At 41.8% G+C, this 22,882-nt stretch overlaps 1 protein-coding gene across 3 annotated transcripts in view; it reads right to left on the bottom strand.

The window, feature by feature from the left end:
- Nucleotides 1–6,710: 6,710 nt before the first annotated feature.
- tgfbr3 (transforming growth factor, beta receptor III) overlaps nucleotides 6,711–22,882 on the bottom strand; it is a 223,875-nt gene continuing 207,703 nt past the window's right edge. For all 3 annotated transcript variants that reach the window (XM_041208043.1, XM_041208042.1, XM_041208044.1), the window contains exons 15-17: nucleotides 20,225–20,266; nucleotides 18,130–18,237; nucleotides 6,711–9,690 (exon numbers count right to left, since the gene is read on the bottom strand). In XM_041208043.1, coding sequence (XP_041063977.1) covers nucleotides 9,572–9,690; nucleotides 18,130–18,237; nucleotides 20,225–20,266 — 269 coding nt within the window. In that variant the 3' untranslated portion in view covers nucleotides 6,711–9,571. The remainder of the gene's footprint in view (nucleotides 9,691–18,129; nucleotides 18,238–20,224; nucleotides 20,267–22,882) is intronic.

The following is a 22,882-nucleotide window of genomic DNA, read 5'->3' as shown; positions in this document are numbered from 1 at the left end:
CAGTTGGGAAGGTGGTGGGGTCCTACGCAGCAGCCTCCCGCCTGATTAAATGCCCCCTGTCTCCAAACTCACCTCGGGGAAGAACATTAAATTTCACCCAGAGTGTGGGAAGAAGTGGACAGAGCAGACTGCAGGAGGGGATCTTAGATTTGGGAATAATTGTGGGCGCACTGCGATCCAGGATCTCTACTTATGATTGTAGATTGAGCCTGGAAGGAGGTTAAGGGATGGCAAGTATTTGGCAGCACTCATGGAGAGGGGTGGTGCTAGTGTGCAAGAATACTCACAGGGCTGGGTGTAAAACTCCATAACACTGGGGTGGAGAGAACGAATGCTGTTTTATTATTTGCCATCCAGATAAATAGTATGATTTAATGAATCCCATTTGGGAAGACAATGACTGGTATTTTCCATGCCCGCTGGCGTTGGGGGTGTGTTTGGCGGCATGAGCTGGAGGAAGAGGTAAGGCTGGAGGAAGGGGGAAGGACTAAGGGTGGTGGAATAAGCAAGGGTGTCTAAGGGAGTCAGGAGGGGGAAGGGATGAAGTGGTGGGGGAGTCCAGAGGGGCGGGGGTGGGAGGACTAAATGGGGGGAAGGTGTTCGGGGGGTGGGGGGGGGGGCAAATGGGTCCGGAAGGGGGTAGGGGGAAGGGGGGTATGGGGTTCCGGGAGGAAGGGGGTTCTGGGAGAGGAGGAGTCTGGAGGGGGGGGGAAGGGTTCCAGGGAGAAGGCCGAAAATCGGTTTCGCGACGCTGTGAAACAAGTTCGTGATCGTGCGCTCAGCCCATCAGTGGCAGGCCGCATTCCCCACCATCGAACGTTGGGAATCTCATTGTAGTACAATAGCATATCATTACAAAGCCAGCCCGCCGGACTCATCCCCACCAACCCCCCCCATCCCGCGTGACGGGCAGGAGTCGGGACTTACCATCAGGGCCTTGCTCACATCACGGACATCCGAGGAGCAGATGATGCTGGAGCCCGACAGTAACAGAGGAACGTGGCATGTTGGGTGGATTCTCACGGACACGGCTCTGCTGAGAAGCAGCTCACGGAAGTTGGAAAGACGCCATTCACGCTCACAACGGGTGATGGTCGAGGAGGTGGGAGAGGAAGGTCAAGGATCGATTGGGAGAGGAAGAGGCATTGGGGGGGTGAGGTTGGGAGGAGGGAATGAAGGCGTCAGGATGGGGTGAGGTTGGGAGGGTGGAGGGTTACAAGGGAAGAGGGGGTAACCAGGGAGAAGTTGGCAATTGAGGAGGTAAGAGTAAAGGAGGTGGAAGGTGTAAGGGAAGGAGTTTGGAGTGGGGAAGGAGTGCAGAGAGGGGATGGAGGTAATCCAGGGGGAGGCAGGAGTATGGAGATGGGATGGAGTCCAGGGGGAGGAGGGAAGATGGAGTCCAGAGAGGGTAGGGAATAAGGGTGGAGGGAGAAGTAAGGGTGGAGGAAGGGGTCGGGAAGGGGAAAGGAGTAAAGCCGGAGGAAGAAGTGAGGCTGGAGGAAGGGGGAAGGCTGGAGGAAGGAGGAAAGACCAAGGGTGGTGGAATAAGCAAGGGTGTCTGAGGGAATCAGGAAGGGGGAGGGGCTAAGTGGTGAGGGAGTCTTGGGGTGGGGGGGGGGGGGTGGTGCGGGGTGGACTAAGTGGGGGGAAGGCATTCTGGGGGGAGGCCAAATGGTTCCAGAAGGGGGTAGGGGGAAGGGGGGATGGGGTTCTGGAGGAAAGAGGTTCTGGGAGAGAAGGAGTCTGGAGGGGGAAAAGGGTTCCAGGGAGTGAAGGGGGCCTGAGGGGGGGATGTCCAGATGACCATGCAAGAGAGGGGTCTGATGGGTCCATGACTGCCTCCTGGGGAGTAAACTGAGGGTGGGCATGGTATGAGGGAATGGTGAGTATGAGAAGGGGGGCTGAGTGAGGCGGTAAGGTGGGAGGGTGAGGGTTGGACAGTGGCGGTAGAAGGGACAGTGAGGGTTAATGGTGGGGCTCGGAGGCACTTCTCCCTCCAGAATCATTCATTGGCCAGCTGCTCCCTCTGTGGTGACAGAGGACGAGGTTGAGGGGCTCACTGGCAAAGGGGACTCTGAGGGAGAGGACAGCTTCTGAGATTCCTGAGTGGATGACCCAGGGGTGTTCAGCAGCCGCTCCTCCTCCCTTCAGGTGCTCAGGGGCCCTGGGCTGACTCCTTGAGGGGAAGAAGCACCTGGAGGGGCGTCAAGGTGCCCCATTTCCCTCTCGTGTTGCCTCTGTAGTAACTCCCCCGTGGCTCCCGCGATGAAGTGCAAGTCTGCACATATCTTCGTCTTCTGTTTGACCATGGTCTCCATGGAATCTGCCATCATTTCCATGGAGACCTCCATACATGCACATGTGGGCTCCACTTCATCAGAGAGTGGCAGACACACTCCTTCAACTCGCATGCCACTCTGCTGAGGGCTTCCAATAGCTCTGCGTGATGTTCCCACACCTTTTGCTGACTCTAGGATGAGTTGAAAGGCCAAATCTAGAGGCTCATCATCTGACTCAGACCTCACAGATGCCTGATCCCCAGCAGTCCTCCGAGTGCCAGGGAGCTCGCACAAACCTGCCTCCTGCTGCTGTGGGCATGTGTCTGTGCGGTAACCATCAGACTGTGAACTCAAGCCTACTCAAGATCTGGGTTCCACAGAGGTGTGTGTCTCTGCACTGGTGGAGGGTGTGGGTAAGCGCAGTGAAAGGTCTTCCAGGTTGCTCTTTTCCAGCTCTTCAATGGAGGAGGTGTCCTTTGGCTGGAAGTGAGGATTTGGATGGAGCTGAGGGAATGGCTGGCTGAGAGTGTCGGTTGCTTGGCAGAGCTCCTTGTGATCCAAAGTAGAGATAATTAGTGCATGGCAGCAGAGTCAAGAGCAGGAGAGGGAGCCTCACATTTGTATTGGGAGAGGGATGATGTGGTGCAGGATCCTCACAAGGGTGTTAATCGCTGATCTCACCGTCGCTGCAGGCATGGCCCACGCCCTCACTAATCAGTGCAATGATACACTCCTCAAAGTGAGTGAGAGGCCTAATGGGGGCCACTCCACCCCCCGATCTGGAACATGTCCCTGCTGATGTGAGCCAGCTTCTCCTGCATGAAAACATATGGAGTGTGAGCAGGACATATGACACTGCATGGAATGTTTGTGTGGGGAGTGGAGCCATGGACAGGATGAGGACTCGAGCTCCAGAAGGTATGAACCTGATGAAGATGTGAGGGTGTGTGAGAGAGTTAGTGGTGTTGTCCCTTGAGACGTGACATCCCTAGTGATTCGTGATGGATTTGTGTGTGTGAGTTGAGAGTGAATTACCTTGGTGAAATGGATGAGACCATTCATCCTGTAGCAGCACCTGGTGGCTGTCCTCTTTTGCAGGGCATTGGCGCTGACCACTGTTGCCACCACCTCCCAAGCCAGAGTAATGAGTTTGCTGCCCATGCTACGGCCAGAGTGGGGATAGAGGACATCACGGTGAGCCCCCACTGCGTCCAAAAGGTGCTTGAGGGTCGAATCATTGAACCTAGGAGCTGCAGTCTTTTTGCCTTTCAGTGCCACGTCTTCTTTGTAGCAGTCATGAGCTGGAAGCACTGAGAGGTGTGCGCGTGGCTGGACTCTAAATATGGTGCCCGGTGTGATGAAGCGGCAAGGTGATGGCGTGCAGGGCGATTGAGGGCCCACCCGCCCTGGAAACGGCATGTTTCTTGGGAATGCATAATTAATGCGGCAGGTTTGGGATGATATGGTGTGAAAAGCCACCACTGCGGCCGCCGAGTAAGATGTCGCTTTACCTGCCCACTACTGTACGTAGTGCAAATCTGGGACAATTCCGCCCAATGATTACTAAACTTTGTGCCTGGTCAAATCCTTTCATTTGCCATGAAAGTTGTATTTGAACAATAATCATGGAAATTATTATTGATGCCATTGGATATATTGTAGTTTATGGGAATGATGAGTAATAGGATTACTCACAATGCAATGAATTATTCATGATCTCATTCAACTTTGGTTAATAACACATTAGTCTTTACTAGCCTTGGTTTGATTAATCTAGATACATGATGTTTCACATTAAACTGACCTCTAACTTGTGAAGGTTTTATTTCAAGTTCTGAAATGTCAAAAGCAGCTAATAGAAATTCTAACAGCAGCAGGATTAAAGAAGTGGAAACTGTCAACAACCCCTGTGGTCTGGTTGATGCACGAAGAGACTGCAGTGAGCACTGCACTCAAAGGCAAATATTGATCTTTTGCAAGCAATGTTTAAAATTATTTTTGTGTATCAATTGGGCAGTGAATGTTTAGTTTCATTAAATAGCACATTAACCTGTTAGCAATAATACATTGTGTTGCATATTAGAAATTTTAGCCTATATTATGCAACATTGCTAAACATTTTAACGACCTTTACCTAAAACTAAATGTTCATGGTTATACACAATCTTTAATCATTAACGTCAGAGCACTTTTGTTCACCACCCGTAGGATGTAAATTAGAGATTCTGAGCAGAATGCGGCAAAGCTAATGAAAAACTGTCTTCGATTTCAGCACCAGTTAATCTTAAACCTCACCACATTCCTGCTCATGATTCATAGCCATGCTCCAATCATCACATCTACATCAGATACCAAAAATCCATTAAACCAAGCAAGTTGTTTCTCATTTTGTCATACAGTCATCTTTAGGATCAGTGGGGCATGGCAGGCTAAAGTGTATTAGTAATCGGATTTGCAGAGAAGTGTTCTGGGTCCAAATAAAAGCAATTAGAGCAAGAAAAGCCACAAAGAATGATAAAAAATAATCGTATAATGAACACTTGAACAATAAAAAGAAAATAGGAGAACAGTTTTGGAAAATTGGAATGCTCTATGCCAAATTCTTCGTAAGAAATGAGATCATTTTCTGGTAAAGGTACATATGCAAATCACTGACTTCTAATGGGCAATATTTCTGAATAGCTGCACAATTGTGGACTGCTTGCTAGGGTACAATTTGTTACACTGGAAGTGGTTTTGTTCTGTGTAAATAACAGCTAACAGTATTTCAATTTTAATTCTATTTGATGTTAGTATTAGTAATATCTCAAGATTAGTCAAGTGTAAAAATAAAAATAGAGCTTTTGTTCTGGAATAAGCGTCACAATCTGCAGTCCAAAACCTAGTCCAACAGTTAACCCTTGCATTTCTAAAACATCGGAATTGAACATATAAAACAGAAGGAAGCTACACAGGGGTGAAATTGGTCTATGCCAGCAGTGTGAAACAGGTTCATTGCAAATTGGCAGCCGAATTTTCACTACACCTGACCTTCTTTCCACCGAGGTTGACAGAAAGATAGTTCAAATTCTTTTTGGAGATTTATTTTCTATTCTTACATTTACTCGGTTTGAAATGAAAAAAACTTGTCAATATTTTCCAAGACAATGGAAAATAAAAACTGCGCAGTGAAAAATCGGCTGCTGATTGGCTACAAGGCTACATCACTTTGATGATGTAGACCAATTTCACCCCCATACATTTGCATTGGGATTAAAATTTGTTACGATAGCGCTCCTTCAAATCGGTGCTTCATAGACTACATCGATTCCATCAGAGTAGCAGCACCTCATTTATATCATTGAAAGACCCATGTGGATTATGCAGGATCCACAGTGCTGCCTGTCTGCATAGCACTGTTTTGAAGTGGAATGACACAAATTAAATTTTGGCCCCAAAGTGTCTTATCACAGATGTCTTACAAAGTGCTGAAAATTTATTAAAAATATTTAGGTGACAAATATTTAGATCTGCACTTATTTACACAAATACATTATTTTTGAGGAAGGTAAGTGGCTCATATTTTATTTGTTGGCTTAACTTTTTTATTATACACTATTGCATTCCACATTATATATGGTAGTCCTTCACTTCTAGACTTTTTATGATTCCTCATTAACAAAGAAGCTATACATAACATTTCTAAAATGCTCTGCTATTTAATTCCCCGTTCTCCTTTTGTGGGCTCTTTACAATGTGTTGCATTCCACACTGAGGGGGCAGGAAGGAAACTTGCTTCCAGCTCTCTGCCAACACTCTGTGACCATCTGCTGGAAGGTGCTTGAGAGCAACTCACAGGGACTCTCTTTTCCAGTTTTATTTCCTCCCTGTGGAGAAGCCCCTGGGCTCTACTCAACCTTTTCACAATGGTACTGCCAATTTAATAATTTATTATATAAGAAATTATGGGTAGAAACAAGCGCCTTGCCATAAAGAAACTCCCTGCTATAACATGAATTGGTACGGCCCCAAAATACAGGATAACGAAGATCAATCAAAGCTGTTCTGATTTTTTTCTGATTGTTTTCTATTATTCTAGTATTTTGCATTATACTACATGTAATCTACTACTCAAACTGAAGATCAAGAAACTCTCCACAGAAAGTATCATTAGTTGGGATGGATTCACAGGTGGGACAGTGGAAGCAACATTCTTGGAATCATCTAAGCCACAATTGGATAATGTAATGGGGAACTGTAGAGTTTTTCTGGGTGGAAGACCTAAGATGGGTCATATAGCCTTTCCCATCTGTGTATATTTAACGATCTTGGAGGATTAATTCTTGGCAAATGTATTGGGTGAAGTTGCAACCATCATGCCAAGAGTGCCAGGTTTTTAACTTTCTTGTATCTAGTATCTTGTTTACTTAATAATAAAAATTGCGTAATCTATTAATTGATATACACCTTTATTTTACACAATTATATCGTATGACAAATGATCATACATTTTTTAAAAATTTACAAATCCCTTTACAACAGCATATGAAAAATAGACATGAACAGAACACAGTCCTATTAAGAATGCACAGACACCACCTGCAATTACTTACAAAAGTCAATTGGTACAACCAGCAGTACAAGCTTTGTTCCTTTAGTACAACAGTGAGGTAGATATATTTTAAAGATAAAGGCGAACAAAGTACAGTATTAAGAACAGAAAATTTACAATCTTAAAAATGAATTGTTACTCCAACAGTAATATATTATACAAACATCCAAAGTTGCAGAAGGTATATACCTTCTGAAATTTAGAAGTACAGAGCTGCCAATATTCACACTAAATCATTCAGAGTGAACCTACCATAATGTTTAAGGTAATCCAATTGCTACTGATTGTTTCAGAAAAATTTCTTACACAAGTTAGAATCACAAGAATCCTTGAGCCAATGGTAGATTGAGAAAGCAAAGATAAAAAAGTTGTTGTAGGGCATTACATTCAGTGATTTTCTTTATGCATCATTATGCTGTTAGGGCAAAATGTATTTATATATATGCATATAATTCTATTACACAAAAGATTTTACATGCAACTTAAAAGTAGATTAACATGAACTTTGAAAGCATAATGTGGAAGGCATAATGTCACCCCTTTTGTGGCAGTCAGTCTAACTCTTAAATATTTTCAATTTATATCATGAAAAGAGAAAAATATCCCTGCAGGGGATTTTTCCAATCAATTTGGAAAAAGATGAGAAAGCAAAATATTACAGTGACAGCTGCCTGTAAAAATGTTAACTGTAATCACCGCCTAACACCAAGCTATCAAAAAAATCTGTAATTTTAAAAAGTAGTCAGTAGGACATGCCAGAGGCAACTTTAATAAGTGATTTGGAGAAAAGAATAAGTAATATATGAATGATGCTACCTTATACTTTACACCCTTTATTCAACTGGCTAGCATGGGTTTAATACAGACTTTTTAGAAAATTAATAAATTGTGAAATTGCCTTGGTGTTTGGAAAGTTAAGAGAATTAAAGTGCTAAATTGCTCATTCATAGACATTTCTCTCAGCAATGTACTGAATAAGGGAATAGAAATTAGTTGTTTAATAGGAACCTGTGTCCCTGCTTTAGTGAAGTGCATTGGTCACTTTGTCTCTTGATTTTTCAGTGCCATTACATCCACAAATGATGTACACAATGCATGGTGCACAATGGATTTTACTAAGTTCAATCATACTATTCTGCTGTTAATTTTTAAAATCATCCTTGAAGTCACATCTACTCCTAAAGTCCTTCAGTTGCCAGCCTTGGAAAAGTGCGCGTATTTGGTGCAGTCTCATCGGTTGTCAATGGCGTCAGAAAAATAAAGTTAAAATATGCCCTTAGTATCTTACCAAAATGCAAAAATGGGCCTTCCCAATTACTTTCAATAGGATTGACTCTGATTAAACAAATCGACTTCTATTACCCGAATAGAATTTCTGAGGGGAATGAGTAAAAAGCTGGTAGCAAAGTAGCAAAAGTACATTACAAAATTCAATGGAAAATTCACAGTTAGCAAAATTAATACACATCTGTATAAATGAATTTAATTTATGTAATTTTGACATTAAAGGGTAAATTCAATAATCCTGCAATCCCAGTGGGAAAACAAGGGAGTGCGGGTCAGAGATTGGGCAACATCATAGTTAGCACAGATTATCCCACCTGCGCTCACTTTGAACTTGGTTCCCCACTGGCAGCATTGGATCACTGATTCTGCCCTTAGAACACATACAGAAATTCAGAATACAATAAAAAATATAGCTTATATGTTACTAAAATACTCTGTACTCTGCTCTAGAGAGTGTCTATAAATGTTTATATACAAGGAATACATTATTAATTCATGATGTAAAATACATTCAACTGTACAGTATGCAATAATCAGTACCGTGAAGAACACAGTTTGCTGAGCTGCACAAAATTGGACATTCATGATACGGGACAAGTCAGAGACTCTCTCACTGATGAACACCTGCTTTTAAAAATACATACAAAAAAAGCCAGGAAAGGAATTCACAGTGTGCTTAAAATGTCCCATTTGTGTCTTAAAATATTAGTTGCTGCCAGATACTTGAAAAATAATTAATTGATATCTTTGAAAAACACCTGTCTAACTCATTTGAGAAAAACAGCAGAAAGTTTTGATTTGGTCTACATTTTTAATTTTAGATCAATTTCCTTAAAAGCATGATTACCTTAACAAAGTTGTTAATATTCCTGGAAATTATGTGTCATGGTGGTCAGAATATTATAAAAGGGGGCTCACTGTAAATATACCTATGTGAAAACACCAATGTTTCTCTGGAATCTGTTTAAATCATACAGATTTTGCTCTCTGTGTGGTGTGTTTCTGTTATCGAAGATTTTTGTCTTCTGTTAATCAGTACATGGTGTTGCCCTTTCTACACTCAGCAAGTTGCTGGTGTTTACATAAAGCCCAGAAAAAAATAAATAGCTGCATTCTAGAAATAAGGCAGCACTGGAAAAAAATATCTGGTACAAATTTCACATAAGGAACCCATAAACGGTTAGCAAGTTCCCAACTCAGGGTAATTAGTAGTTTTGTCACATATAGTGTTATGTACTCGAGTTAAGTCAGTTTGCCTAAAGTATAAAGCAACTTAGATGATTTCTTGCCTCAAAAACAGATCTCTGCTTTCAAAGGAAGGTCTTCCTTTTATCCTCAGGATACTAACATCAACAATTAGCCACTTTGAACTTTGCCTCGATACTCCATTTCCCCACAACTATTTCCCTTAGGGTTAGGCCGTACTGCTGCTTGAACAGGGAGTGCTTTGAGTACTGCCAATGCTGTGAGCAGTGCTGCTGTTTTCTGATGCTGGAGGAGATGTGGGGACTTGCTGCCTTCCAGCTGCTTCACCTGCAGAAGGTAGACAGTTGTCAATTTATTGACCAGATGCAAAGACCTTACATAAATTTAGTCATGCATTTGTGGGACAATTAAGTGAACAGAAGTAAAATATCTTCTCTTGAAAAGGATCATCTTGTTATGTACAGCAATAATAATTCATCAATGGTTAGTATGTGAGATATAAAGTTTAAGGCTTTATGTCCATAACATCTCCTGTATATAATTCCTTCCTCTGCAGGACCAGTCAACTATATACCGACAAGTATAAATGGACATAGCTTTTGAAAGCCATGAAGCTCTTTTCTCCCCTCCACTAGTGGAGGTGCTTTTGTTTAATCAGAATCCCTTTTCAAGGCCCCTCTGCTCTGAAACTCACTGCCAAGTAAAAATAATTCATCACAGATTCATGCGAAAATCAGAACAGGCCTTGAACCAACCCCTGCTGTTATCCCAGATTGGTAACTTCATTCTACATTTAACTATTTCCCGAGCCATGTAATGGTAAATACTTTATTTAGGGAGGAAAATGGCTTTCAGGACTTAACTGGATTCGCTAAATGTAAGAATCAGTTCACCATTCAGTAAGGGATAAATTCATAGTCTGCATTGAAATATATGAAAATAGCTGAGTACTACTAGAACTGTCTCCAAGAACATCAACAGCTAATCTGTTAAAAATCAAGATATACTGTGGAAAAAGCTTGGTTAGCAGAGTGAACATGGTGGGGTGTACAAATAATTTGCACACTTTTAAATGAAACAAATCCAGCTCTGAGCAGTAAACTGCTTTTGTTTTGTTAGTATCTGATTGGGGTACATGCATATATATATTACAATTCCCTGTCCAGGAAATCTGACTGCTATTTTTCCATCTGCTTGAGTATGATTTGAGTTTGCTTTGTCAGATTATTTTAATTAGGACACGTTGAAAATTTGATAGTCCACAATTCTTCAAGGATTTATTCAATATTTCATTTTCCTCTCCAAGCGAATAAGTGCTAACAATTATTACTGAAAGAAAAATGTTTTTGTAGGGGTAAATTAACATCCAAAACCTGAAGCTAGATGCAGATAATAGATGTCTAACAGATATTTATTACCTTACGTTAATACAACGAATCAGAAGCATTTAACAAATGAGGTTCCAAGTAATGCAGAAAGCTGAATTCTAATCCTAAAGATTTAGGGGGAATATGCTCACTTTTTTGAGATGAACACATTTGGATCTTTGGTCATAATTCATAACATGCACAGAGAGATGGAGGGAAACACGAATCAAATGGAACAATGTGCACTCAATGAGTTGTACTAGATGACGCTGAACTGAGTTTCCACCTCCAGGGCTGAATAGTAGTAATTCAGACAGCTGTTGTATCTTTTGCTGAATTTCAATGGATGTTTTAAAGGCAATGGGCTATGTTCAGTACAATTGCATTACAGTGGAATATTTTGCTATTTTCTCCCTCCAGTACTTTAAGCTTTATAAGTAAGAGAAAGTGATAACTAGCTTTCGTCATTCTCTCTGAAGGGAAACAAATATTTTTCCTCTGGTGCAGGTTTATACATGCCTGACTGTTCCCTGTAACTTAAGAAATATTTCTGACCTACAGTCACACAGCTGTTTTGTAAAATTAGTGTCAAGAGAGATGGTATAGTTCTTATGAACTTTTGAACAAGTAACTTAATTTTGTTGTATACTTGAAGCAGATTATGGACTTGCTCTTCAACCTGAAACAGTAGGTCAACAATGTGACCTGCCAGCTGCTCGATCATTTCCCTATATACAAATTAATGAACAATTCAGTGTTTCCAGTCATCCTTGATAAATATGGACTTGTACATCTATCTTGTACAAAGAAACACTGTTGAATTAATTGATTGATCACCAGCTGCACCTACAATTAGTACACAAGAGCCAATTGAGCACTTTAAGAGTGTTATGTATAGGGCTTTGGATATTTAAAAAATAGAGCAAAACAAATTCCCATGTAGACAAACAAATACTCAACCTTTCCTCAGAAAATTAATATAAATCCATCAATACCAAAATAACCAGCCTAACTTCAAGCACTGGGAAGTAATAGCAAAGCAACAGAATCTACAGTACAGAGATACAACCATTCTTACTCAACCATTTCATTTTAATTAATCTTGCAGATAGTGTTTTAATATTTAATTGCATCTACCCAACTACCTAGAACAATGGAATAAAAGCAAAATGCTGCAGATGCTGGAAATCTGAAATAAAAACAGAAAATGTTGGAAAAACTCAGCAGGTCTGGCGGCATCTGTGGAGAGAGACACAGAGCGAACGTTGTGAGTCCGTATGACTTTAAAATTGCTTTTATAGACTCAGATGTTTACAGCACAGAAGGAAGCCATTCGGCCCATCGTGTCCGTACCGATCAACAAAGATCTGACAACACTAATCCCATTTTCCAGTGCTTGGCCCATAGCCCTGGAAGCTATGACAACACAAGTAAATATCTAAATACTTCTTAAATGTTACAAGACTTTCTGACTCAACCACCTTTTAGGGCAGTGAGTTCCAGACTCTCACCACCCTCTGGGTGAAAAAAATTCTCCTCAGCTCCCCTCTTAGCCTTCTACCTTTTACCTTAAATCTATGCCCCCTGGTTATTACTCTACTAATGGAAAAAGTGCTTTCTTATCCACCCTATCTATGCCCCTCATAGTCTTATACACCTCTCTCAGGTCCCCTCTCAACCTTCATTACTCCAAGGAAAACAACCCCAGCCTATCCAATCTTTTGTCATAGCTCAGACCCTCCAGCACAGGCAGCATCCTGGTAAATCTCCTCTGCACCCTCTCCAGTGCAATAATATCCTTCCTATAATGTGGTGACCAGAACTGCATGCAGCACTCCAGTTGTGGCCTAACCAGCATTTTATACAGTTCCAGCATAACCTCCCTGCTCTTGTATACTGTGCCTCAGCTAATAAAGGCAAGTATCCCATATGTCTTCTTAACCACCTTATCTACTTGCCCTGCTACCCTCAGGGATCTGTGGATATGCACACCAAGGTCCCTCTGATCTTCAGTACTTTCCAGGTTCCTAGCCTTCATAGTGTAATCTCTTGCCTTGTTAGCCCTCCCAAGTATATTATCTCACACTTTTCCAGGTTGAATTCCATTTGCCACAGCTCTGCCCACCTGACCAGTCTATTGATATCCTCTTGCAGTTTACGCCAATCCTCACTATTTACCACCCTGCCAATTTTCATGATATCTGCGAACTTCTTGATCATACACCCTACATTCAAGTCCAAATCATTTATCACAAACAGCAAGGTCCCCAGCACCGAACCCTGCAGAACCCACTGGACACAGACTTCCAGTCACAGAAACATCCCTCTAACATCACCCTCTGCTACCTGCCTCTCAGCCAATTTTGGATCGAACGTGCCACTTTGCCTTGGATTCCATGGGCACTTACTTTCTTGACCAGTCTTCCATGAGGGACCTCATCAAAAGCCTTGCTAATGTCCATGTAGACCACATCAAATGCGTTATCCTCAACAACACTCCTGGTTATCTCTTCAAAAAATTTGATCAAATTTGTCAAATATGACCTTCCCTTAACAATTCCATGCTGATTATCCCTGATTAATCTGTGTCTCTCCAAGTACAGATATATTCTATCCCTCAGAATTCTTTCTAGTAACTTACCCACCACCGAGGTTAGACCGACTGGCCTGTAATTTCTTGGTCTATCCCTTCCTCCCTTTTTTAATAATGGGACAATGTTAGCAGCCCTCCAGTCCTCTGGCACCTCACCTGTGGCCAGAGAGGATTTGAAAATTACTGCCAGGGCCCCTGATATCTCTTCCCATGCCTCCCTCAACAGCCTGGGATACATCTCATCTGGGTCTGCAGATTTATCCACTTTTAAGGCCGCTAAACCAGCTAGTACCTCCAATCTCTCTCTGTTAATCTCCTCTAATATTTCATAGTCATCCACCCTGATGTCTATACCTGCATTGCCCTTTTCCATTGTGAAGACCGATGCAAAGCAGTCACTGAGGACTGTGCCCACGCCTTCCGGATCCACACACAGATTACCTCCATGGTCCCTAGTTGGACCTACTCTTTCCCTAGTTATTCTCTTGTTCTTTATATATTTGAAAAAAACCCCTTTGGGTTTTCCTCTACTCCACCCACCAATTCTTTCTCTCTTAGCTTTCCTAATTTTGTTTATAAGGTCCCCAGTGCAATTTTTATACTCCTCTAGGGACTCTGCTGTATTGAGCCCTTGGTATCTGCCATAAGCTTCTCTTTTTTTCTTAATCCTAACCTTTATGTCCTTTGACATCCAGGGTTCTCTGGACATGGTCCCCCGCTTTGTCTTTATGGGAACATATTTGCCCCGTACTCTTGTGATTTCCTCCTTGAATCCCTTCCACTGCTCTGACACAGTTGTATCTGCAAGTAGCTGCTTCCAGTCTACATGGGCCAAATTGTGTCTCATCTTAGTAAAATTTGCCTTTCCTCAATTTAGAACTTATATTCCCGGCCTAACATCCTTTTCCATAACTATCTTAAATCTAACTGAATTATGGTCACTATCTCCAAAATACTCCCCACTGATACGCCTCATTTCCGAATATTAGATCCAGAACTGTCCCCTCCCTTGTTGGGCTTTCCACGTACTAGCTAAGAAAGTTCTCCTGGATGCAACTTAAGAATTTTGCTCCCTCCCTTGCACACTAAAATCCCCTAGTATTACTGCCACATTATTCTTACACATTTCTGAAATTTGGCTACATACTTGATCCTCTATCTCTCCCTGACTATTTGGGGGCCTATTGTACACACCCAACAGCGTGTTTGCCCCTTGTGTGTTTTTTACTTCGACCCATATGGCCTCATTTGATGATCCTTCCAGGATATCATCCCTCCTCACTGCTATAATTGATTCCTTGATCAATATTGCGACACCCCCTCCTCTCCTATCCCCCTCTCTATCTCATCTGAATACCCTATAACCAGGAATGCTATGCTGCCTTTCTTGTGGCCAAGTCTTGATCATAGCTATGATATCGTACTTTCACATGCCTATCTGTGTCCTCAGCTCCCCTGTCTTATTTCTCAAGCTCCTTGCATTAAAATATATTCCATTTAGCTTTGCTAATTTCTCTTCCTTCTTATCTAGCCTATGTTTCCTCTGCCTTCCAGATTCACTTACTAGCATTTTAACTTCTAATTCTATCTCAGCTTCTCTCCTCTCTGAACCACTCTTCAGGATCCTGTCCCTCTGCAAATTTAGTTTAAATCCATCCTAACAGCTTTAGCAAACCTCCCCGCGATGATGTTGGTCCCGTTCCTGTTCAGATGTAACCCACCCAATTTGTACAGGTCCCAACTCCCCCAGAAATGGTCCCAATGCGCCAGGAATCTAAAGCCCTCCCTCCTATACCATCTCTCCAGCCACGCATTCATCTGCTCTACCCTTCTGTTCCTATACTCACTACTGCGAGGCACCAGGAGTAATCCGGAGATTACTACTTTTGAAGTCCTGCTTTTCAATCTCCTATCTAATTCCCTAAAGTCTGCTTGCAGGACCTCATTTCTCTTTCTTCCTATGTCATTGGTCCCAACATAGACCACAACCTCCGGCTGTTTGCCCTCCCCCTTCAGAATGCCCTGCAGCCATTCCCTGACATCCTTGACCCTGGCACCCAGGAGGCAACATACCATCCTGGAGTCACGTTTATGGTTGCAGAAGCGCCTGTCTACTCCCCTCACTTAAGAATCCCCTACCACTATTTCCCTTCCACACTTCTTTCTCCCCCCATGAGCAGCTGGACCACCGACAATGCCATGGCCTTGGCTCTGGTTGACTTCTACAGAGGAACCGTCACTCTCACTGTTTTCCAAGGCTGAAAAATGGTTTGGGAGCGAGGTGAACTCAGGGGATTCTCTCACTACCTGCCTGGTCCCCTTCTTCTGTTTGGCGGTCACCCATTCCCTCTCTGCTTGCACTTCCTTAAGCTGCGGGGTGACCATGTCCTGAAATGAGCTATCGACGAACCTCTCAGCCTCGTGAATGCACCATAGCGCCCCCCAGCTGCTGCTCAAGCTCCAAAACCCAGAGCTCCAGTTGCTCCGGTTGGAGGCACCTCCTGCACACATGGTCATCCAGACTGCCAGGGGCACCTAGGGTTTCCCACATAGTGCAGGATGTGCAAATCATGGGACTGAGCTCCCCAGACATATCTTACTAAATAGAATATGGACCCTTGCTTTTATTGTACCCTTATTCCTATTTGAGTAAAGGCTAGATGCTAGATTCTCTAGATAGACTGGATCCTCTAGGTGCTTCTAACTGCCTGTCCCAGGGTCCTTCTCTCACACTCTCCTCCAGTTGCTGTTGACTGCCTGTCCCAGGGTGGTCCTCTCGCATTCTCCTCCTCTAACACTTAAATTATTACTCAGCAAGAAGTAAGTCAATGTTGCATTTAGATACTATGAAAGATCTTTCTTACAACTGGAAACATTTTTACGATACAGATCTTGTCATTTCCTGTGGAACTTACACTGCCCAAAAGGGAGTACATTACACCAGGGGACTCTGTCAATGGAACTTGAAGTAAAGCAGAAAAGGTATATTGGATTTACATTGTTCTGCTCCCACAGACCAAATGTTAATATTTCCACCATTTAGATCCCTGCTTCTGTGATCTATTACCACAGCTCAACCACGTGGGAATATTAATACCATGGGACTTCTCCATAACCACCATCAATTCTAGTCCATTGCCAGATATCAGGAGCTGAATTTATGTTGCTGTGTCTGTTTACATCAAGTTTTTATTCTTCTCCCACTCCTGATATTTTTGAGAGTTCTTTTGAATGAAAAATTACTTCTCCACTTTTTAAAGGTTGACTTCACTTAAGAAAAACTTATGAATGGAAGTTATTTTGTCTGTGGAATCAGATTTGTAGCATCATGTATGAGTGAAAAATGAGCATCCATTTCTCTAGCATTTCTAAGGTCTTCCTTTTCTTTCAACCAACAATTCTCCCCCCCACCATGGTTTACAAGGTTGGCAATTGTGCATGTTCTACTTCACGCACTTCTGTTCTCACCTCTTTCCCTCCCTCCCTAAATCACCCTTATCCTCACCTTCTATCTCACCAACCCCTGTATTCAACTCATCATACTCTGCCATTTCCACCACCTCCAGTATGATGCCACTACAAAACATATTTTCCCCTTCCTTTTCAGCATTCAGGAGGGACTGTTTCCTCTGTGATACCCTGTTCAACTCCTCAATCAACCCACCACCCCTTCTATTTCCTTCAGCACCTTTCCATGTAAGAACGTTTATCATCTCTCAATGATTCTTATATAATAGAGTCCAAACTATCTATTCCTCATTAACCATTCAATTTCAAAAGTTTCACTGCATTAAATTACTTGCATTTTCAAACAACATTCAACAATTTTAAAACTTAAATGGTTTGATTAATGCATTATGGCATTTTACTGATATTAAATGAAATCTTTAGTTATTTATTTCACATACTCATGAAGTGCTAACAATATACTTTCTGGCCTGAATTTTTCCTGTGTCGGGTGGGCTTGGTCGTGGAGCTGCCCATGAACGGCTCCACGGCACTATTTTACGTGGTGGGCCAATTAAGGCCCGCCTAGCGTAAGATGCGAGTAGTTGCGCTCAGCGCTACCTGTACTGGGGATGGGAGTCGGAGGAAGGAGAGTCGGGGCTACGAAAGAGCACTTCAATCTCCCTGAGGCTTGGAGCTGCCTCAGGGAGATTGAAGCGCTTTTGAAATAAATAAATGGATTAAAAATTTAGTTAAACATGTCCCCACATGAGATGGGACATGTTTTTACATTTCAGAAAAATGCTTTCTTTAATTCATTAAAGCTTTAGGAAACCTCATCCTGCTCATGCATGAGGTTTCCTAAAAATCGTAGAGGCCGCTTGGCCTTTTCGCCTGCCCACCAACTGTAAGGTTGGACGGGCAGCGTAAAGTAGGCCTTAATTACTTCCTTAATGGCCTTAATAAGCCTTTTAAATATCAGCGGGCGTGCAGCTGACTCCGGTGCGTGCCCGTCAAACGAAACATCATGAGACAGCGCGATGACATTTTACACGCTGGCAGGTCTGGCCTCTACTTCATGAATGGAATTCATTCAAACTATGAATGCGTGGTTTTACAAACTCAGAAAAAGGGATTAAAACTGTGATTTGTATGCTCATTAATACTGCAACCTAAGGTACTTGCTTATATAATAGAGTCCATCCTATCTATTCCTCATTAGCCATTTGACTTCAACAGTTCCACTGCATTAAATTACTTGCATTTTCAGACAACCTTCAACATTCATCCCATCCCCACCCAAGAGAGTGAGCCTGCTGCAGGGCGATAAGTAAGTTAAACATTTGACAAGATACATACCTGTGTGGGAGTAAATGTACCACAAAGCTCCTGTCAGAAGTGCACCAATGACAAATGCTGCAAATGCAATTCCCACAACTGTTGGGGTATCCAGGCCATAAATGACATCTGAAATATAAAAGGATGGTATGACACAGATTTACAGTGTAGAAAATAAGATATTCTTCTAACGCGATTATCATTTAACAAATAGATGTTGGGCAAGGCACTAATGTTAAGTCCCAACTTCTGAGCGTCACACTTGTCCAGACTTGTTCTAGGCTGGTGTGTTTTCCCATGGATGTGGGTGGAAAATTTGAAGTAGGGGAATAATTCTGGCAAGCAGGCAAGTTGATGAGATGCAAATGCATTGAAATTAGGTTCCCAACCTCCGGAAGTGGGAAAGAGGGCCCGCCGTTGACGGGTGGAATGGACGATCGTAAACTGGTTTCACGAAGGTGTCAAACTGATTTTTGGCCTTCCTGCCATATTGTCCACCCACGCCTGCCATCATGTACAACGCCAATGGGGGTGGAAAATTCCGGCCGCTGTCACTTGCGGGGGTCAGCTTTGTTTATGAATCATGCTATCATGGTAACTTGTATGGTGTTTAACACAGCACATATATGCCAACTGTGGTACAATCTTCTTGATTTTAGCCTTAATTTAGCTTTCTTGCATTGTGCTGAATATTTCAAAGATCTCCAAATACATGACCATTTACATGGAAGAGGAAAAAGTAAGCTTTTTTGTATGCATTGGTCAGCAGGGAGTGATGGTGGAAGAGAGGATGGGTGGGTGGGAGAGAGATCTGGTAGCACGTGGGAAACCTAGAAGCCGGCTTTGGAGTTTTAACTCCACAGTGTGCGTCTTCCTGTCTGGGAATCAGCCTGATTGACAGAAGGCTGAGGAGATGAGAGGGTGTGGAATGTCCAATCTGTGATCTTGGGAGGGATGGATGGGGTGGGGGGGCTGTGATGCGACGTAGGGTATTGTTGTTGAGTGAGCTTGAGGGGTTAGAGGAAATATTCTGCTCCTCCTGGCTCACAAGGAATGCAGTTATAAGCCACTTACTTTCTCCCTAATGCTGTGCTTGCTTTACTGCTGGGTTTTCCAAGGCCTGGGAAACCCAGCTGGTCACAGTTAAACTTGTAAAGCAAATTAAATCTGAGGCTTATGGCTTCATTAACATATTTAAAATGCCAACCTGTATCCTAGGAGTGGGTTGGATGCCCATTCCTTGACCCGCTTCAATAAAATTTAGAAGTCAGTGGGTTGAGCAGCTGCCCAACAAGCTAAGAATTTTTGCCCATTTAAGCCCCCTCACCCAATTCCACCTGCTCATCCATATTAAAACACCTCCATTATCTCAGCTGGCAATATTAACTAGTTTTGGCAGTAGGGTAAAGGCATGAAAAGTTTGTGGTTTGAATTTGGGCTTGTACTATAATTAGAAAAATAAAGGGAAGGTTTGTGAGCTCATGTTTTCCTTAGCACATACATTTGAATTTCTAAATACAAAGAGGGGGTGAGAGAGAAAATAAAAAATAATGAAACCCAGAGATTTATTCTCTATGTACTGAGTTTCTTAATGAAAAATAATTTTTAAAAGATAACATAAACAAGTTTTTAAATGCTGCTTTCTGCACATTGTTTTTTTTAACCGCATCAGTATTCATATGATAGAAAAGTCTGTAACTTAGAAATTCATGTTTTGTAAGTAATTTTCTGGCTTCTGTAATGGAATACAGATTGATAATATCTTATTACACAGATTCCTGAAAAGTTGCTAGGTTTTTAGCAGTTACCTCTTCTCCATATAATAAGATAATTGAATTCCTGGCTTCTAGGGATGGCACTTAGATAGCTTAAATAAAACTAGATCAAAAAATGTTTTTTAATTGCAAACTTACTTCCCCTGGCGGAGAAATTGTTTTTGAAAAAGCTTTAGCCAAATAAATCCAGTCACCAGAGTGCAATTCACATTAGCAGGACTTATTAAAAAAAAATCTTAACAAAGGGTTTTTTTTGACAACAATTGAGACAACCATAAACAATCAAAGTACATAAAAATATTGATTGTAAAGCTAAAATAACATTTAATCATCCAACTTACAAGGCCGTGGTCTCTCTACATTAATCTGGCTGTCAGGTGTCACTGAAAAGAACACAAATAAATGTATTTAATAGAGCTATTAAACAAAACCTTATATTCTGTGAGCTGAGTATAATAGTAGTAAAATATATAATTCCATAAAGTAGCAAAGAACACATGACTCAGTGGCTGTACTTATGCACTGTATCACATAGCAGTGATGGGTTTGATCTGCATTTTTTTTCTACATTTCCATGTAAGTACTTAAGCACTTCAGTTAGATAGATGTCTGGAAAGAAGCTGCCTGTTTCTCCTCTTTATTGGAGAATGAGGGGAGCGAGGGACTTTGACACAGCTATACAGTAAACAATAACCTTTCATTCATTTGAAGGCTTTGTATTTCTATTCATCTTGCTTTGAACTCTTACCTTGCCATTTGTCCACAGTATAATGTATAGATATATTTGAATGATAGGGTTACTTCAAGATGCTTTTTAATTTTAAGGAACCTACTGCTCCTGCATCCTCCAGAAGGGAGCTTAACCAAACTGAGTTATTGAGATCTTAATGTTCTCCCAATCCATTTAATTTTTCAACTCATGCCCAGGGAGGGGAGAGGGAGGGAGAGAGAAAACGGAGAACTACAGACTAGTTTGACGTCAGTAGTATGAAACATGTTAGAATCTGTTATAAAGGATGTGATAAATGGACATTTAGAAAATAATGATATGATTGGGCAGAGCCTACATAGATTGATGAAAGGGAAATCATGTTTGACAAACCTGTTGGAGTTTTTGAAGATGTTAGTTGTAGTATAGCTAAAGGAGAACCAGTGATGTGATGTATTTGGATTTTGTGAAGATGGCTGTAATTATTTTTATATTTTTGGGAATATGGTGGTATTCTGAAAAGAAGGATGTGTGTGTGTGTGTGTATCCATGATTAGTTAAATTGGGGGGAAGTTTAGTAAAGGCAACTTGTCTGTGGGAACTGAGAGGTGAAAGGTAAAGGTGCTAGGTGCATGATTTGTAATGAGAGGCTATGGTGAAGTTGGAATTACAAGTAAATAGGTTGGGTTTTAAGATTTATATCAGGTGATAGGTAAGGACTTGACTTTTCAGCTGCTAAATTTTAAAGGGAGTTTAAGGGACTTCTACAACTTACAAAGGTTTCATAAGTAAACAAGGGAAGGTTATTCAATTTTTTTGACCCGAAAGTGGAGACAATAGGAAGATGTGAAAGATTTTTATATTTTGGAAATGTTGAGTTCAAAGAGGTACTTCGGACAATGGAGTCTAGGATGAAAGGGAAAAAAAGATATTTAAGGAAAGATGTTTAGTTGAGTTGAGGTGGCTGCATGGGGGAGATGTCCTGAGACCAGCTCTGTGCTAAGAAAAGTTGTGAATTTGAAGCAGCCATCCAGTTTCAAGCCAGAAAAGTCTTTGTTTTTAGAAAGCAGTCTATTTCTGAACTTTCTTTTGGATTTCCACACCACAGTGGAACAGGGTGAGAAGTCGTGTGGTAAACTTTATTAAAGTGACAGCAGTTTTTGCCTTGGTTAAAAATCTATAAGGCAGTTGTTGCCATGTTGTTTACTTATGTGTTCTGACCAAGTTGGGTTTCTTTGGGGAATGTTTTGTAAGACAGCTTCAGCTGTGTAATTTTAATCTTGCGTATTTAAGTTTTTTTTTTCTTCTTGTTAATAAATCTTTTAATTTTAAAATCCTAGAAGTGTTACTGGGATTCTATGCTTCTGGGATCAGTAGTTTTCCCCTCGTTTTCAAAATACGAAACAAAAACAGTTATGATCAGTAAGACAAATTTTGCTCTGAGATTTGGCTTGCTCAGCGAATAACATCGACTGTGATCGTAACAATTTTCAGAAGGCTTTCGATAAGGTCCCACACAGGAGGAAAGTAAACAAAATTGGAGGACATGAGATTGGGTGTAATGTACTGCTGTGGATTGAAAATTAATTAACAGACAGAAAACAGAGTAGGAATAAACGGATCATTCTCAGAACGGCAGGCTGTTACTAGAGGGATACCGCAAGGATCAGTACTTGGGCCACAGGTGTTCACAATTTATATAAGTGATCTGTATGTGGGGACCAAATGTAATATTTCCAAATTATCTGATGACACAGAACTAGGTGGGAATGTGAGTTATGAGGTGAATACAAGGAGGCTTCAAGAGGATTTGGACATACAAAGTGAATGGGCAAGAACATGGCAGGTGGAATATAATGTGAATAAGTATGAAATTATCCACTTTGGTAGAAGAAACAGAAAGGTGGAGTTTTCTTAAATGATGAGAGGTTGGGAAGTATTGATGTCCAAAGGGACCTGGGTGCCCTTGTTCATGATTCACGAAAAGCTATCATGCAGGTGCAGCAAGTAATTAGGAAGTCAAATGGTATGTTGGCCTTCTTGTAAGGGGATTTGAGTATAGGAGTAAAGATGGCTTGCTGCAATTGTTTGGAGCCTTGGTGAGACCACGCCTGGTGTACTGTGTACAGTTTTGGTATCATTGTCTAAGGAAGGATGTGCTTGCCACAGAGGGAATGCAACTGAGTTTCACTAGACTAAATCCTGGAAGCCAGGATTGCCTTATGAGGAGATATCGAGGAAACTGGGCCTCTATTCTCTAGTTTCGAAGAATGAGAGGTGATCTCATTGA

This window comes from Carcharodon carcharias, chromosome 16, assembly GCF_017639515.1.
Source record: "Carcharodon carcharias isolate sCarCar2 chromosome 16, sCarCar2.pri, whole genome shotgun sequence".
In the NCBI taxonomy this organism is placed as follows: Eukaryota; Metazoa; Chordata; class Chondrichthyes; order Lamniformes; family Lamnidae; genus Carcharodon; species Carcharodon carcharias.
Note: the sequence above shows the minus strand (reverse complement) of the source record. Positions and strands in the feature narration are given on the sequence as shown.